Below are 18,043 nucleotides of genomic sequence, written 5' to 3'. Positions count from 1 at the left end.
TCTGATTGGTGGTCAGATTAGTGTGGTGGCAGGGGGGAGTTCAGGGGTTAATCCTCTTCTCTGACGGAGGTGGAAGTCAGCAACTGTCTCTCTTCCGATTAAAGTTATGCCTTCACCCCTTTCTCTATATGTGTCCCTCGCTCCCCATTTATTTTTGTCATCCATTTCACTCTCACTAATCCCCATGCCAACAATGTCTGAATATCCCACTTCATTTAGGTGCAATTACGAACCCTTTCTGGGGCAATTTTAAGGCTATTTTCAACTTAAATCATCATCAATTTCAACATCAACTTCAGCATCATAGAAAAATGATAAGTCTCTTTATTTCCTGTTGCTCACAGTTATTGTTCTTCACAGGATCTCTATTGTTTCGTATGTGTATGTTTCTGGCTTTCTGTTAACACATTTTATCACATCTGCTAATTATAATGTAACACATTCAAAAGCCTCTCATACCAGAGGTTGCTCCATTTCTAAGGTGCTCATCATGCTTATAGCGGTTACTTTGTCCATTTGAATCTGGCCAAGTGCATTGTTTTCACATTTAAAATATAAGGCTGGAATTATTCTATATTTTTTTTCTTACTGTCAACAGATCAAATGGCCAAATCAACAATCTATTAGTCCATCACTGAAAACTATTATTCCCTTACCCTGTCATTCCTACTAAAGAGGTAAAAAAAAAATTGCCACAAATGTATAGTTTTTTTTAAAGGCTTTCATAAAAGAGCAGGGCACTGTAGCATGTTACTCAAACATAAACAAACGGTGTATTTGTTAGGTACCATTTTCAGCTGCAGATTAATACAGTACACATTTGCTCTGCTAATGACTATTTACAGCACCAGGACCATGTATGTGGGATCTACTCAAAAATTAGTTGTCATGTTCACGGTAATGATGGAACTTGTCACTCAGCGTAATGGTGTGGCTCTTTCATATGTCTTTAATTGTTTTTGGACAACAATGGAGGTGGAATAAGATATATTAAAGGTGATAATTGTAAGTAGGATCAATTCGTTGTTGGTTTTGATTTGTTGACAATGAATTGTTGATTTTTCAATATTTCATATGATTGCCCGAAATTCACTTGGAAACCAACTTTAATGGAAACACAGTTGACACAGGTGTCAAACCAACCACCCAAAACACTTCATGACGTTACATCTTATATGAATATCCTCCTTACTACATATGAACTCATACTTTACTGTGCCTTTTTGAACCCATCTGCATTGGAGGGCATCACTGAACTTCAACACTCGAGGATAAATGACGTAGCAACGCACAGAGTAATGACTTGAACACTTAGACAGATGACATTGAAAAAAGGACAATCTGGGGCTAAACCAGGTTATAGTACAGTATGGAGCGTTGGTAGTGGGAGTGTGCTCTTTTCTGTCACCAGAAGCAGAATAAAAATAGCATGAGGCTCCAACTTTTGAATTCAAGCAAAAACATTTTACTGGCGCCTTGCACGTCTGACTGCCTAGAGTGAGATTTTCAACGTTTCACCCGGGGGTCTTCAGCTCCAACTCATTGAGTGACTTCCTTTCTGACTGCAGCACTGGAAACAAAAAGGAGTAGTAAACACTGTTCAAGGCACACCGCTTTCTTGCCCTCTGCTGCCAGCATGCAGATAAGAGCATTAGAGCTGTTTTTCGTTTCCAGCCTTCAATTGCCGCTATTAGCCACTCTGCAGAAATGAAGAAGATGCAGCTGAATTTGAATCAGTTTTAATGGGAGAGTTGGATGGTGGGGTTAGCGAGCAAAGTTTCAAAATGATTCAACTGTGTCTGCCCCACTGTTGTACAATAAACAAGCAATTAAAATGGAAATAGAGGAAATAATAAGGCAAAGATTAACAGGACAAGGTCTCTGTATTTCAGTCTGTATTCTACTCTGCTGTGCTGCCACTGAAGTAGAAAGAGAGAGAAGGCCTCCTTGGAAGATGTGAAATGCCTTATCTATGGCAGACACAGTTATTGATTATAGAATTTAATTTGTGCTCCATACCTCATGTGACTTTTGAAGAGTTTCTGTCTGTGATGTCCTTGAGGTTACCGGCTGTCAAAGTTGGTTTAGGTCCTCTGTTCTGCCTTTGCAAAATCTAAAAAGTTAGAAATAATGTATCTTTGATGAGATGTGATGCATTCACTGCTGCGTCAGTGTGGTTCAATATACCTTTTTTCCCTCCCTTTTTCAGTGTTCAAGAACCCAGTATGCAAAGTGTACAGATTTCAGACAACAGACAGCAAGTGGATGCTTGTGCGGGAGCAAATGGAGGAGTGCACTTTGTCCTTTAGCATCCCCAAACAGCTGCTCTCACTGTACATTCAGGAGGACATGAGGAGGTAAGCCACTCTGAGATCCTATTGTTGATCCTGCAAACTTTCTCATCGCGTCAGATAGCTCATTTCCTGGTTGCTCAGCCAATGGAGCTCAATCATATCAGTTCAAAGTAAAACTCCAGCCAGGTGTTGCCTAATTATGTGTACAGTAGACTTGTGTGGCTTCTAGACAGCCTTTACCGACCTAGTTCACCGATGTAAATGATTGTTTAAGAGTTCCGCCTATATTTGGATAGGAGTGAAATATTCAGGTCTGCTTAACACTTCAAAAGAAGCTTTCATGCCCATGCATCCAGGAACGACAAACATTGTCTCTTTCACACACACTTGTACACACAAGCTCTCCCAATCCTGTCATGAATCGTTGAAGAAGGCACCTGGAACATCCTCCTGCCAGTGCTGAATCAGACCGAACTTTATTATAAAGACGTATCATGCAAGGAATAAATGAGTTTGAACACATATTTAAAATTGTATATGACTAATATAAATTGATATAACTGCAATTTAAGTCCAGCCCAGTTAATACTGTGTAAGAATGAGGACAGGTTAAGACAAGGACAGAGGGAGGAGATGTTTCGCCAGTCTCTGAGTGTGCACCCGTAAGTAGATCAAAGAGTCCCTTCCCTCAGGCTCGACCAGTGTTTGTCAAGACAGATCATTCCTCAACTGGCCTGTTGTCCCTGGCAACCCCCTTCTCATACATAACACACAAATGCATCCATACATACACACACACACACATACACATACAGCTTCAGATAAATTCTTTATGCTCACTTCAATACAAGAAACAGCCATGGACAAATAAAGATGCAAGATTTTTTTTTTTTTTTTTTTTGATGAACTTGATAGTAGGAGGATAGTTTGATTTGTAATCAACCATGTGCACTCAAGGATCACACATAGTTCAAGGACATATTCACATACACGAAACATACACGCAACTGCAATCACAGCCTTCACGACGCACTTACAAATAGAAACAAATGCAGAGCCATTACTGACTGAAGACAAGACAAGCTTTGTTATCAGTGTACCTGTCAAACAGATGAACTCACTGAAATCCGTTCACATTCCTAGACCCTGGTTCCCACATGTCCTCTCTCAGTATCTTTAACCCTTCTTTCTGTTTAGCTAGAAGATGATCTTCTCTGCAAACTGATAATTTAAATCACAGCTAAATTTAGAAGACAATTATAGAATATTTATTAAATGTTTTATCTGTATAATACAGCACATGAGCACACAGCAGGCTCCAAACCATGACTACCATATACAATGTTTGTTTATTAACAGGCATGTGTACCGTATCTCCAGCTTGGTCGCTTAAGCACCTCTTCTATAATCCTCTTTAAATGTTGTCTTTCTCCACGGTGCCTCTTCATTTAGCAGATTCTGTCAGCCAGCCTCACACCGGTGCTAGCTTGCTGTTTTTAATGATTCAGTTAGTGCTGCAAAGTTGTGAGTGCAGCAGCGGATGGTGGGTGGCTTAGTTTGCTTTACCACTCTATGATAAACTTGGATGTTTCTTCCTTCTGTTTGTTTGCTTTGATGTCTACAGCCATGTTTTAATCTAACACAGAGGTGGCTGATATTTCTTAGTTCCTCCAGTGAAGATGCTGTGATTCCTCGTCCGTCTGTGTGTGTGTTTGTGTAGAGATAATTAATGCATGTGTAGTAAAGTGTCAGTGTGTGTGGGTGTCGATTAAACCCCATTCATTAAGAGCTGTCTTGTTTCTCATTAATGAAAAAAAAAAAATCATGCTCCCCTTCTGCGCCTGCTAATAAACAAGTACTGTGATTGTGTGTCAAGATCATAAAGGTGACATTTTGACATCCGCCCTCACTATTTCCAATTGTTCTGTACATTCAGGATTACTTTTAAGGACTGTGCTTGTTGGATGGAGCTGTTTTTCAGAATGAGCTGCATATATTGTGCAAGAAGGATTTGCTTTTCAGTCCTCTCACGCAGGTTTTATTGACCCTACACACAAAGCCCTCTGTGATTAAATTGAACAGGCACTATAATGTACCATGAAATAAAGGTGCCCACATGACTGGTCTTTGCTCTTTGGGAAATGTATTCTGTAATCTCAGTCATCTATTCAACACATTGTTTTACTTGATTTGTTGTCTCTTGTTTCATTTTCTGCATCAGGTTTTCATCAAAATGACACTAAACTAGCTACTACACATCTCTATATTAAATCTCAATCATTATTTAAGTTTTTTTTTTTTAAAAACTCCTTAGTAATGATATCCATCTCTCCCCTGCTCCCTCTCCTCATGCTTCTCTTGTATGATACTGTTTTCTGTAAATCCATTCTGATATTTGTTTCTGTTTTTATCTACTTATCGCTTAGGCTGTTGTAAGTGGGAAGTGTAGAATGCAGTTCGGAAAGTGTAAGCAACATTAACTACATTATTCCAATTTCATTTAGTTAGTTTTGAATAACTGTTCTCTCTTATCTTGGGAATATGTAACAAACATCAGCTCCCATACTGTCGACACTTACAGTAAATTTATTTCATAAAACAAATGACAACAAACCTGCATATGTATTTTTTCTCACAAAGTCCAAAAAACAAACCAAGTAGGAGAAAGGAATCAACCATACTTAAAACAAAAGACAAATATTTGTATGATTCCTTCAGGTAAATTAACAACATATCCAATTAAAATGTAAAGATGTGTGTGCACCATGTATGATCAACAAACTTAACAACAATCATTCAAAAACAACAGACACTACAAGTAAAAAGGGATTATCACTACAGCATTCAATATCTTAAGAATATGTGTACAGTATCACAAGAACATGAAACTAAAATAAATATATAGCCCAATTTATATGTTCAGTAGTTTGAAAAGAATTACAGTATCCTGTACATTCATAAAACAGGTCATTTAAACTTAGTAAAATTAAATTAATCCTACTTTATTATATTATATTGATAATGCCTTTTCTCATATCTTTGTATGTGTTAACTGTTTATTGGACTACAGTTTTTTATATATTCAAATGTATGTGTGAGGTATTTAATCAAAAGAACAGATTGGCATTGTGACCATTTTTACATGCATATAGTTAATCAGCCTATGCTCATTCTTATCACGTTTTCCCTCAATCACACCTTTACTCTTTCTAGACAATAGCACTCTGATTAAGGAGGTGATACTATATCTCTCTATCCGCCATCCCACTGCCTTATCACCCTCATTTGGCAAGTAGACATGTTTATCTATTATTTTATCCATTATCTATTATTTACACTGGCCCTGACACTGCCCTGACCTCCACTCCTGACACAAAATTACAGATTTCTCAGGAGACAATAGTGTGGTTTTACACTGAGATGCACAAATAGCAATGGCTGAGAGATATAGTCAGAGGATATAGATTATCGTGAATGGTTGCAATCTGTTAAAAAGCACTGTAATGATCTGGTACCATGTAACATTTGCTATATAAACCAAAAAAAAAACAAAGAACATTGTCTCTTGATTGGTTAAAATGGCCCATTTATGGTATTAGGGGCCTCTTATGCGGGAAACAATATATTTGATTGAAACCAGGGAGAAATGTGGATTGGTCCCACTCAGACTTCACTAGCTGGGAAATCTACCTCAGTGCTGTCGTCTTGACACGACAAGAGCTCAGATATCATTATCTTGTTCCATTAGCATGCATCAATGAGAAAGAAGTGATTCTTTTTTATTTTAGTAATTTGTTTCTCTCTTTTTATAAGCTGATGCTAGATTTTTTTTTTCTCTCCCGTTGTTTTCGTTTCAAAATAGGAGTTTTGAGCCACTCTCATTTACAAAGATGCTAATCTCATCTCTGGGACTGTTGTACACAACACCTCCTGAATACACATGTGTATTTATCATTGTTCTCTGTTTAAACTCGTTGATAATTAAGAGTGGTTTCTGGCACAAATGATATACCAAAAGTGAAAATGATGCTTCCTTTGATCAACCTGAAATCATGCATGCCCATGCTACTGCCCATGGTACTGTAGACTTCCTTTGCTTATGGTAATTTTGAATGTACTTACTTTGTGAGGAACCCTCTGCCATAAGCATACCTTACTTACAGCCACCTACAGAGCATGTTGGCAGTCACCCAGCATGTGGCACCTCTCTGCCTAGAGGTTGTTTCCAGCTGCAGGTTTTTTTAGAACTAGAAAGAGGCTAGAGATAAGGAATATGTTTCATATGTGATCTGCTATTTGTTCAGCCAGTTCTGTTGTTTTTAACCAGGCTAAAAATCTGCATCCTCTCATTTTAGTTGCAGATGTTGGCTGTATATATCCTGGGTTTGCCTATTGCTTACTATGCTGAAATATGTATTTACAGTAAAGAGTCAGTTCCCCCAAAATTACAATTTAAAAAACATATTTCCTTCTTTTACTTCTAGCGGTGTCTACACATGCAAATAATTTCAGCTTGATTTGCCCAGGTTTGGAGATATTCATCTCTGGGATTTCTGTCTCACAGCTGTAAAAAAAAAAAAAAAAAAAAAAAAAACTAAAAAGGAAAAAAATGTAAAATCATCATCTGCAACATCTCTTTTCAGAAACAATTCTCTCAATAATCCACAGAACCTTTTGTGAACAATTTTCATTTTAACTACTTTCTAACAAAAAAAAAGTCCCCATTAAAACTGTTGACAGCATGGCGATACTGCTGTGAGTGAGATTTTTTTTTTCTTTAAAGCGTGTAATTTGGGTCAACCAACCCTTGAAACATTGTGGGTTTGGTCATACAGTATCCATGACCTTGACTCTTATCTCATGTGATTCTGCCTCTTTTTTGTCTCTGTCTCTCTCTGGCATCATTTCTATCACTCTCTGCTGTGTATTGAAAATACTTCAAAGTAATCTAAAAATAATTTACTTACCTGGAGGAAACCAGGAAATATTCTGGAGAGGCTATCAGCTCCTAATGCTTTGTTGTAGTAGTTGAACTACAACAAAGACAGAACTACTACATTATGCATTCACACAATTATGCCTGGTCTTAACAATACATCTAACCAACAAGCATTTATACATGCGGCTTTTCATTTTAAGACATACTGTATACAAAATGTATGAGGTAATCATTGAAATTGGCTCGTTATCATGAAACCAATGCTTATTTGTTATCCTGAATACTATATTGAACCTCCTTCAACCTCTAATTTCTATAATATCACTGCAATTTACTTTTCAATGGATGCTGGAGGGCTGAATTCTGAATATCTGTCCATCTGATGTTACCTTTCAGATGCAAATGATGAACCAATGAAAGAGGCTGTACTTTCTAGCAGGATATCAGCCAGCCACCCAGCCCCCCCCCCCCCCCCCCCAACCCCCTCACCCCCCATACACACACACACACACACACACACACACACACACACACACACAACACAAACACATGCATGTATGCGCACACCATATTTTTTCCAAAAGATGGAGCTGAGATGATTTTGGCCTAAGGCTGCAGGCACAGCTAAATGAAAGACAGTCAACCGATCGCTCCAGTGACACCAGTAAAGACCAAATCAGTGTATTATATAAGTAATGGTAGAAGAATGGTAGAAGCAGGAGAGGAATTTGATAGGGCAGAGTGGATAAGTGGGCACCAGCTACTAGCCTGAGGTTCTGAAATGTGTTTATCTGGCTCAGCACACAGTGCTTCAGGACGTTACTGTGTGTGCATGTGTGTCTGGTACAGTATGTTCAAGCTTGAGTCTGTGGTTTACCAGGATTGTTGATTTTTGTATACCCTTTGTGGAAAATTTAGATAATTTGAAAGGACTTTGGAAAGCATGGACATAACCCAGCACTAGATGTTGGATTTCAATATCACTCAGTTTTCTCCCTTAAATGATATTGTCTTATGTCTAGCTGAAATTAAGAAACATTTCCCATTTCAGATTTGTGGAATATATTGATCTGTTTATTATATATGAAATAAAGGTCCTCATTGATCTGTGTTTATCTGTAGGGTGCAGGATCTGAGAGAGTTGGGGGAGCTTTCTCCTCACTGGGACAACTTAAGAAAGGAGGTGATGACACGATACGGAGGAATCATCAGCTCCTACCAGGAGACTTTGGCTGAACTGGACAAGATTACTGGTATGACTGAACATGCTTCTAAATGTTACATTCCTAACTGTGTCCACATATGCATTCATGCACACCCATACAGAGGCGTTTTACTCAAAATCATACCAAAACAAATAGTTCCGAGATGTGTGGAGTGTCCTTGGTCCCGTAGCTTTCTTGAATGTCTTTGTTCAGATATAATCGTCCATGTTTTATGTAAATCTTTTTTTTTTGCTGTTCTCATTATGGTTTATCCATGGATGTACAGAAAAAATCTTTTGTCCGTCCACTGGATTGAAATGCAACATTGTATATACTGTTGCACCATAAAAATGTAAAAGTGGAGTGCCTGGCTATATCTTGCAGATGGCACCACATATTTCATCAATTAACCAACTCTATTTTCAGAAGTAAAATTCAAATTTTATTTTTTATTTTTTGGTAAAAATTTGGCATTGGTAACAGAGAAATTAGTCCCTAACTGTAATGTGTCCTCCCTAAATGATGAGACACAAAGGGAGTGATTAAAGGAGTAAGAATGTAATGTCTGTAATGTGAACTATTATAATGTAAAAGATCCGGCCAGACCTGGCCAAACACTGCAGTGTCCCTAAACCCTGATAGGTTAAGTCTAGAAAGAGAGGACAACTTTGAGCTGAAGGACGGATTCTGGGTGATTTATGTCAATGGCAAGCTTAGTAAGAGGTTGTTTCATTTATCTGCTTGCTGTCAAAGAGTTCTCATTCTAATAATCCTACCCAGATATGACAGGATTTTAATTCTAGGTGATTTTAATATTCATGTCTGCTGCACCTCTATCAGTCTACAGTAAGTGCTGAATTTTTATCCCTGATTGATTCTTTTAATTTATTCACTCACCAACTAGGCCCAGTCATTGTCGGGGCCATACTCTTGATCATGTTTTATCGTACGGTCTTACATTATCTGACTTGACTTGGTCTGATCCTTGTATTCCTGATCACTATTGTGTATATGTTTTAATTTGGTTTTGCCTTCTTGTTTTAGCAGCTTACGTACACAGTTAGGGTCTCAAGTTTTTAACTCTACCTCTGCCAATATTTTAGTAAAGCTTTTAACACTAAACCTTGTGAGATAGAGTCCTTATTATCAGTGGATGAGCATCTAACTAATTTCAGTATCATCTGCAATTCCATTCTTGATGAAACTGCACCATTTAAAACCAGGAAAACTAAACACATGTCCCAGCAATGGATAATGAAAACATTCGTACAATAAAACGTAAATGTTATAAAGCAGAGCGTCAGTGGAAGGCGTCTGTAGACACTACTCCTGAAACCTGCAATGAGTTTTTAAACTTTTTTACTCAAAAGATCTCCCTCATTTTCGGAGTATTACCTCACCCGTAGATCCCCTGTCAGTTTGTGTACCCGCTAGGCCTAATACTTGTTTTTATGTCTTCAGCCTTGTCTCTCAACCTACACTGTTGGAAACTGTCAACAAAATGAACCCTTCCTCCTGTCCTCTGGATATTCTGGACAAGTTTTTAATACAATTTTACACTGAACATTTTAAATAGTTCCCTTTCTTCTAGTACTGTGCCCCACTATTTCAAAAATGCTCTTTTTCAAGCCCTGTTAAAGAAACCCAGACTCAATTAAAATGATTTCAACAAACTTCCTTTCTTATCCAAAGTCGTGGAGAAGATTGTTGCAAATTAACTTTTAGCCTTTATGAATGATAACTCTATGTTTGAATCTTTCCAATCAGCTTTTAAAGCTCACTGCAGTACAGAAACTGCCCTGCTTAAGGTCATGAATGACTTGCTTTTAAGCGCTGACACCAGACATCCCTCCATTTTAGTGCTCCTAGATCTCAGTGCAGCGCTTGACACAGCTGATCACACCATCCTCTTGTCCCATTTAGAGCAATGGGTGGGCATCAGTGTCACGGCTCTTGAATGGTAAAAACACTCCATCTTTCTTTAATCATATAAGGTATCAATAATTAATCTGCAGCGGCTTGCCCACCCAGCTTGTTTAGCAACGTGTGTCATCCTGTTAATTTAAGTTATTGCAGGACTGAATTAGAGTGGTGAGTTGGGCATGGGCTCCTCCATGTACTGCAGCATCTGGGCCACACAAGGGACTTGTCAGGAACCATAATGACCAACGCCACATTATCCATTCCCCTCGTCCTCAACCTCCTCCCTCAGAGCCCAGACAGACATCACACAGGCTTAGCTAACATCATCTCTCATCAGCTGAGGGAAGCAAAAAGCAACAGAGACAAATATCTCATTATGGAGATGAGAGTAAATCAGAGTAAAATTAATCACAGTCATAATGGTCATACGTCCATAGCAAGTTAAAATGTGCATGGGAACAGATTATGCAGAGGGGAGGAAACAAATCCGGAGCGATTGGTCAATTTATGATCTTTTTAATGTCTGTTCTGTTATTTCTGATTTTCGATAGTGTCATTAATAATCATTAGTAATAATTTAGTGGGTTTAGTTGTGAACAGAGACAGATAATGTCTTACAAATACGTAACATCTATTGTTTTTCACTTTAAAGTGAGTCTGTGTCTTGGTGGACATGTGCATGTATAAGGACAATGCCTACTGTATATACAGTATGTTATGTACAATACATAGTCTGTTTGTATGTAGTATGTGTTTTCATCCTGCTTTTGAGTAATCATTAGTAATCATCACTAATCATTAGCAACCATTAGTAACAGGCAGGACTTTATGTGTTGGTATTGCTAGGTCTTCTACCTCTAGGATGCATTGTGGGGTTCCTCAGGGTTCGGTGCTTGGCCCGATTCTCTTCACCATTTACATGCTGCCTTTGGGGCATCTCATAAGATCTCACAACATCAGTTTCCATTTTTACACAGACGATACCCAGGGTTGGCTCAGCTGTGACCCCAATAACTTCAATGAAATTTCTTCACTTATAAACTGTCTTGAGGACATTCATAAATGGATGGTTCATAATTTCCTTCTACTCAACTCAAAAAAGACTGAGATACTTCTAGTTGGCACTGACTCCTCTGTCAATCAAATTACAAACATACTAGGCTCATACTCTTGTCTTACTACTCTGCAGTGTAGAAACCTTGGTGTGTTATTTGACAGCAACCTCACTTTGAACAGCCATATCAAATCCGTCATACAGTCGTGTTTTTTTCGACTTAAGAAAAGCTCTAACGTTAAGCCATTTCTGTCTGCCAAAAGCAGTCATTCATGCTTTTATTTCATCATGGCTAGATTATTGCAAAGCCCTTTTCTCCATCTGCAGCAAAAAGTCTCTCTCCTCCCTACAATTAATCCAAAATGCAGCTGTCAGGATTTTAACAGGTATCAAAAAACAAGAGCACATTACACATTATTCTTTCATCTTTGCACTGGCTGCCTGTTAGTATTAGAGTTGATTTTAAAATTTTACTTATTACTTTTAAAGTCCAGAATGGTTTGGCCCCAAGCTATATTTCTGACCTTTTAACTCCCCATATGCCGTCACAGGACCTGAGGTCCTCAACTCCTGCTCTCCTGGTGGTTCCTAAATCCAGACTAAAAAACACAGGTGACAGAGCGTTTTCCATCAGGGCCCCCAGACTTTGTAACAACCTTCCAGAGGAGATTAGAATTGTAAAGTCTATCTCTTCATTTAAGTCTCTTCTTAAAACACACGTTCATAGTCCAGCATACCTATCTTATCTTTTCTTCTTTTCTTTTTTAAGTTTTTTTTAAGTTTTATTACAGTGTTTATGTTTTCATGCTTTATTTTATTTACTTCACTATTGATGGTGCTATTGTTGTTATTGTTTTTATGATTAACTTTGATTTAATTTTCATGATTCCTGTTTGTTGTTTTTTCACTGTAAAGCACCTTGTAAACCTTGTTTTGGAAAGGTGCTATACAAATAAAGTTTATTATTATTATAGCAACACAGGTTTCATCAGAGGCAGATGAAAATTGTGTGCCCATGAGCTCTTTTGTGTTTTGTTAGAATAAACATTGTGCAGTGCACCTAAAAACTCATACAAATCTCTATGTGCAAACAAAAACATGAGTCTTGCATCTCATTTACAAATATTTAGTGTTCTACTTAGTATGCAAATGTTTTTGCACACTTTTTGCAAATGTTTTACATAATGAAATTAATCTACGCAGTTAGCTCTAATGTGAACACAGAAAGTAATTGGGCTGTTTTTCATTTGCCAATGACATTCAGCAAGGAAAATTTGGACATGTGATTATGCCACAGAATGCCAGTGATGATGAGGTGTTTAAAATATATTTAGAATTATGTAAATGTATTTGCTGTGTTTAGTTTCATTACTCAAAAGCAGGATAAAACACTACTACATATAAACAGACTATGCACAGTATATACTATACTCTATATACAGCAGGTATTGTTCTTATACATGCACAAGTCCACCAAGACACAGACGCACATTATAGTGAAAAATAATAGATGTTATTGGGATTTGTAAGACTTTGGTATTTGCCTCTGTCCTCAACTAAACTCACTAATGTTACTAATGAAAATCAGAAATAACAGAACAGACATTATAAAGATGATAAACTGACCAATCACTCCGGATTTGTTTCTTCCTCTCTGCATAATCTGTTCCCATGCATATTTTAACTCACTATGGACGTATGACCATTATGGCTAGTGATTAATTTTACTCCGATTTACTCTTATCTCCATAATGAGATATTTGTCTCTGTTGCGTTTCGCTTCCCCCATGTTAGCAGATGATGTTAGCTAAGCCTGTGTGATGTCTGTCTGGGCTCTGAGGGAGGAGGTTGAGAACGAGGGGAATGGATAATGTGGCGTTGGTCATTATGGTTCCTGACAAGTCCCTTGTGTGGCCCAGATGCTGCAGTACATGGAGGAGCCCATGCTCAACTCGCCACTCTAATTCAGTCCTACATTAACTTAAATTAACAGGATGACACACATTGCTAAACAAGTTGGGTGGGCAAGCCGCTGCAGATTAATTATTGATACCTTATATGATTAAAAAAAGATGGAGCGTAGAGACAAAAAGAGAGAGTGAGGAGGAGGTTTGAGAGTGAAACAGTAGCTGAGCAGAGACAGAGGTTACAATGAGTAGATAATGACTAAGATTAAACAAATGGTGAAAAATAAGTGTACTGAGTGTCTTCAGTCAGAAGAGAAGATAAAAAAAATTAGCAGGTGTAATTGTTCTTTTAACTTTTATGTAAACACAAATTAATACTTTGAGGGAATCTGTCAGTATTTTGTAAGAACTAAATATAGTTGGGATGTCTTCACATCATTATAATTTATATATTTTATGTAGATCCGTAGGTCTTTAAATCACAAAAGAAAATTCATGGATAAAATATTCCCCCACTGTGGAGTTACAATTTTCTGCAATTTTATGCCTCCTCACCAGTGACAACCGTGGCTGGAGGTATTATGTTTTCGATTTGTCCATCCCATTCTCTTGTGAATGCGACATCTCAGGAACACCTTGAGGGGATTTCCTCAAATTTGGCACATACATCCACTTGGACTCAAGGATGAAATGATTAGATTTTGGTGGTCAAAGGTCAAGGTCACTGTGACCTCACAAAACGTGAGGTCACAAATGATGAAGTGATGACATTGTATATCCAAAAGGTCAATGGTCAACTTCACTGTGACATCATAATATTCTGCAAAAACACCTTTCTTTCTATTTCTAGCTAATTATTTTTTGAAAATAGCCATGATTCGCTGGTTTGCACATGTCTCTGAGGATTGCTGCCCTTAAATAGGATTATTTGCGCATTTATATTAATTAGAGGCTGACTCTAATGCTCGTATAATTTAAGGTCAATCCCGAGTCAGGAGGATTTTCATGTGCAAAAGAAGAATCAGTGGTCTGTGTACATTTCGTGGGTCAGATGTAGGATTTTCTTAATTTTTCTCTTATTTCATTTATTTGTAAGAAAGAAAATAAAAACAGTAAGTTGTAGAAAAACTTAAATTAGAAGAGGAGAAGCAGAGAGGCAGAGTTGCCATGTTCAGGTTCAGCACCCTTCTGAACCCATTTTATCCATTTTTAATGATGAGCTGACCTCAGTGAACACTTCAGATGCTCTAATAACTTTATTCCTTTCATAAATTAATCATCCCTTCTCATTGTTTACCAGCTGGCGAATTAAAGGCACAGACGTTCTCCTGTTAGTGGGGTGTTTATTGGACTTCCTATACTGCTGGCACTTCTCTGCACAAATTCAGTTATCCTTAAACTCCATTTATGTGATAACTACAGTTCAATCAGAAGAGACATAATGAATGAAGTAAAGATAATTGTTTATTTTAACAGATGATGTAGTGGTAATTAAGTCATGGTCAAGAAAGTCTTTGGCGCTTCGACTCTACAGGGAGATTTTTAATCGAGGGGCATCAGCCCTGAGCAGCAGCATAATAAATCCCCCTGTGGAGTCCAGACACTGGAAGTGACGGTGGCTGATGACTTCTGCTGAGACTGATAAGGCTGATGAGGCTGATGAAGTGATGAAACTGATGAATCTGCAAATACTAGGTGGTGATGGGGAGACGGAGGGGTGCACAACACAGCAGCATGAATGCGCATAAGGCAAAGAGAGAAACATACTTAAAAGGACAGCAGCAAGATGATAGGCCAACAATGGAGGTGTGTCATTATGCTGTTAGATAGATGTGAACAGCTGATAGCTCAATTGACAGCCCCAGACAATGACAGTGAGGGAAATTATGAGTGAGCATGCGTCAGAGATGTGAATGACAGGATAAAATGAGAAATATAACTACAGGCCTATGCATGCAAAAGATAGTCTTCCTGACTGAACTTTCGCTAAAGCTCCAACTTAAGGCCCAGAGCTACGTATTGTAGATTAAGGCAGTGTCATGTATCTGTGTTGCTGGCAGTAAAGTTAGTTATTGTACAGACAGCAAGATATGATAACTCATATCTTACTTTCTCTCTGTAATATCTATATTAGAACAGTAATCTCTGCAGTGTGTTGCCCCCCAGGTAAAGATGTTCAGCTATGGTGTTCAGAGACATTCTACTGCTAGTTTGCAGGTTACTACCATTAAAAGTAGTAATAATGAAGAAAAACCCTTAAAAATAATGAATTAGAAAAAGTTTTAAAAAATGCATTGTCAGATATGATTCACTTCTCCAGTTCACACTTCTGTGATTCCACTGCTCACGCAGCATGTCTCCAATCCTCCACTATATCTAGTACATATCTAACTGTGGATTGATTAAAAAAGCCTGCTGTGCTCTCAGCGCCACAGGGCCATGAAGATGAAACCATTTACATGCTTAAACAGACCTACACTGATCTGACAGACCTCACTTACAAGCCACTGTGTTTCCAGTGCTGGTTGCTGTAGTTTGTAATCTTGTTTTTTTTCTCCTCAGCTTGTCCTCAGGCACCCAGACAGGAGTGTCTAAAAGCATAGGAAATTGGTTGGTCGCCTTCTGAAGGAATCAAAAGAGTAAAGAGAAAAGTGGCTGAGAGCAAAGAAATGACAGGAAAGATTAAAAGAAGAGATAGTGGCCAGATGTTAGTCAGTGCTGGCATCTAGCCCTTCTGTCACATAGCCAGCCCACCTGGGCAAACAGATGGGGATTTGATATGACTAATTCATCTAACCTACAACGGTCACCAGCTCGATTAGCCTGGTCCCCAGAGCTGTAGAGCCGCCAGTGAGAGCCTGCTGAGCAGGGATGACAGCTTAGCCATTGACTTGAATGTTAACCTTTGGAAAAAATCTCCTTCTAGCACAGATATGTGATGAGCTATCAGTTTAATTGTAACAGAGTGAATAAAATTGTACATACAGTATTTGGGGTCAGTGATTTTCCAGCAAATAATCACATCCCTAGTCCTACAATGTGTGCATGTCTTGGCCTTAAGAGTGAACCAGCTGAAATTTCGTGGACATCAGATGTGCTAAGAGCAGAGAGGCATCCTTGGTATTATGAATTGAATGTCTAAATGTTTCTCTGGCACTTAATAATGTTACTTTTCTCGACTACACATTTCTACATGTGGAGCTTAAGCGCTGGTTTCACTATATTTAGCACACAGATTGTACAGTCAGTGGTTAGAAATGACATCTGTTTATATTCGCACTTTGATAGTGGCAGCAAATCTGTTACCACCTTTAGTAAGAAGGCATAATTGATTTTCAGTGCTTGAAAACAATAAGCCACATCGCTGTCAGTTCCAGCTGAGTCGTAAGTGTTTCTGAGGAAACACATTTCAGCTTGAGTGGGTTAGCGATTCCAGGATTATATACAGTAATGGTGGTGCAGTGGATTTGTTTTCATGTTTGGCCAACCTGCAAAATGATGTTAAAAATCTGTGGCAGGTAAAAGGTTTTCTTATCTACATTTTGTGTGAACATAGATCTTCTGTCATACTGAGGCTCTGATTGGTGCATACAGGTCTGTTGCCTTGAGAGTAATTAATGAACCGGATGGACTTTAGTTCTTCTCAGCACAAAGCAGAGTTATGGCACATGTCAGACAGAAGAGCTGGAAAATATGAATACTTAAAGGTCTACTGTACTTTGTCTTTTTTTGTCATTATGCTGCAGTGAACATACAATATGAGCTACAGTACAAAAACCCCACTCTGCTACACCTATCCAAACAATACTGTACCACCTCTCACACACAGGTCATGAGAGTTTTTTCGTTGTCCTGGTTGGTCTTTCCTGGGGAAAAAAAACTCACTTCCTCTGGTTCAAAGGAATTTGATGATGTGTTTCCCACATCAGCAAAAGCAGGTTGTCTGGAAAAAAAAACAAACAAAACTGGGTGGATATCATGATAGGCCCCAGTCTTTGTTAGCAGACAGAAGACTTAAGACCATTGTCGACAGATATTTAAACTTTATCAACAGACAATTCAAGGAAAAGATGTCACGGCACTGAAATGTTGCGTCAGTGTCAAGTAATTGCTGTGCATGATCAAAACGCTGCCAAATATCACATTTTATCAAAAACTATATATTGTCAAAACCTACAAATCTTGTTGATTACTACTGTGATGTTCTAACAACAAAAAAAAGCATTGAAATTTAACATCAACAAAGCACCACCAAATCTAAAAGTCTAAGCAGTGCTTTACCAGCAAGTCAAACATCTTTGATAGGCCTAATACGACAGTTAGTTATGAAAATACTTCTTTTATAATGACAATGAACAGATGCGACTCCTCTAGCAGACTTATTTGCATAGCAACACACTTCTATGAAACTCATTTATAATAGTTATTACATTGCAATTCAGTTTTATGAATTACATCAGTATGTTCTACACCTACCACCATCACTCTCCTCTGTGACCAAATAACTTGTGACATCCGAGCTGAAAAAAATGTACTGAACTTTGACTAGAATAATTTTTACTTGTTTTATAACTTGAGCTTCATGCATTAGAAAGGAAATTCAAATTCTTGTGTCTTAAAAGAGAATTTAATTAAAAGTTTTAATGCCAAACTTGGTTATGAAAGTTTGGTGATATGAGAGTTTTTGTTTGTCTTTTTGGTCTTCTGTACCTGTTCCCAGT

General features: G+C 38.0%; 1 protein-coding gene across 10 annotated transcripts in view; it reads left to right on the top strand.

Moving 5' to 3' along the window:
• inpp4b (inositol polyphosphate-4-phosphatase type II B) overlaps positions 1–18,043 on the top strand; it is a 263,968-nt gene that overhangs the window by 192,013 nt on the left and 53,912 nt on the right. For all 10 annotated transcript variants that reach the window (XM_067584920.1, XM_067584918.1, XM_067584919.1 and 7 more), the window contains 2 exons: positions 2,210–2,357; positions 8,356–8,486. In XM_067584920.1, the coding sequence (XP_067441021.1) occupies positions 2,210–2,357; positions 8,356–8,486 (279 nt within the window). The remainder of the gene's footprint in view (positions 1–2,209; positions 2,358–8,355; positions 8,487–18,043) is intronic.

The sequence above is a fragment of the Thunnus thynnus genome, chromosome 3, assembly GCF_963924715.1.
Source record: "Thunnus thynnus chromosome 3, fThuThy2.1, whole genome shotgun sequence".
Taxonomy (NCBI): Eukaryota; Metazoa; Chordata; class Actinopteri; order Scombriformes; family Scombridae; genus Thunnus; species Thunnus thynnus.
This window is presented reverse-complemented; position numbering and strand designations above follow the sequence as displayed.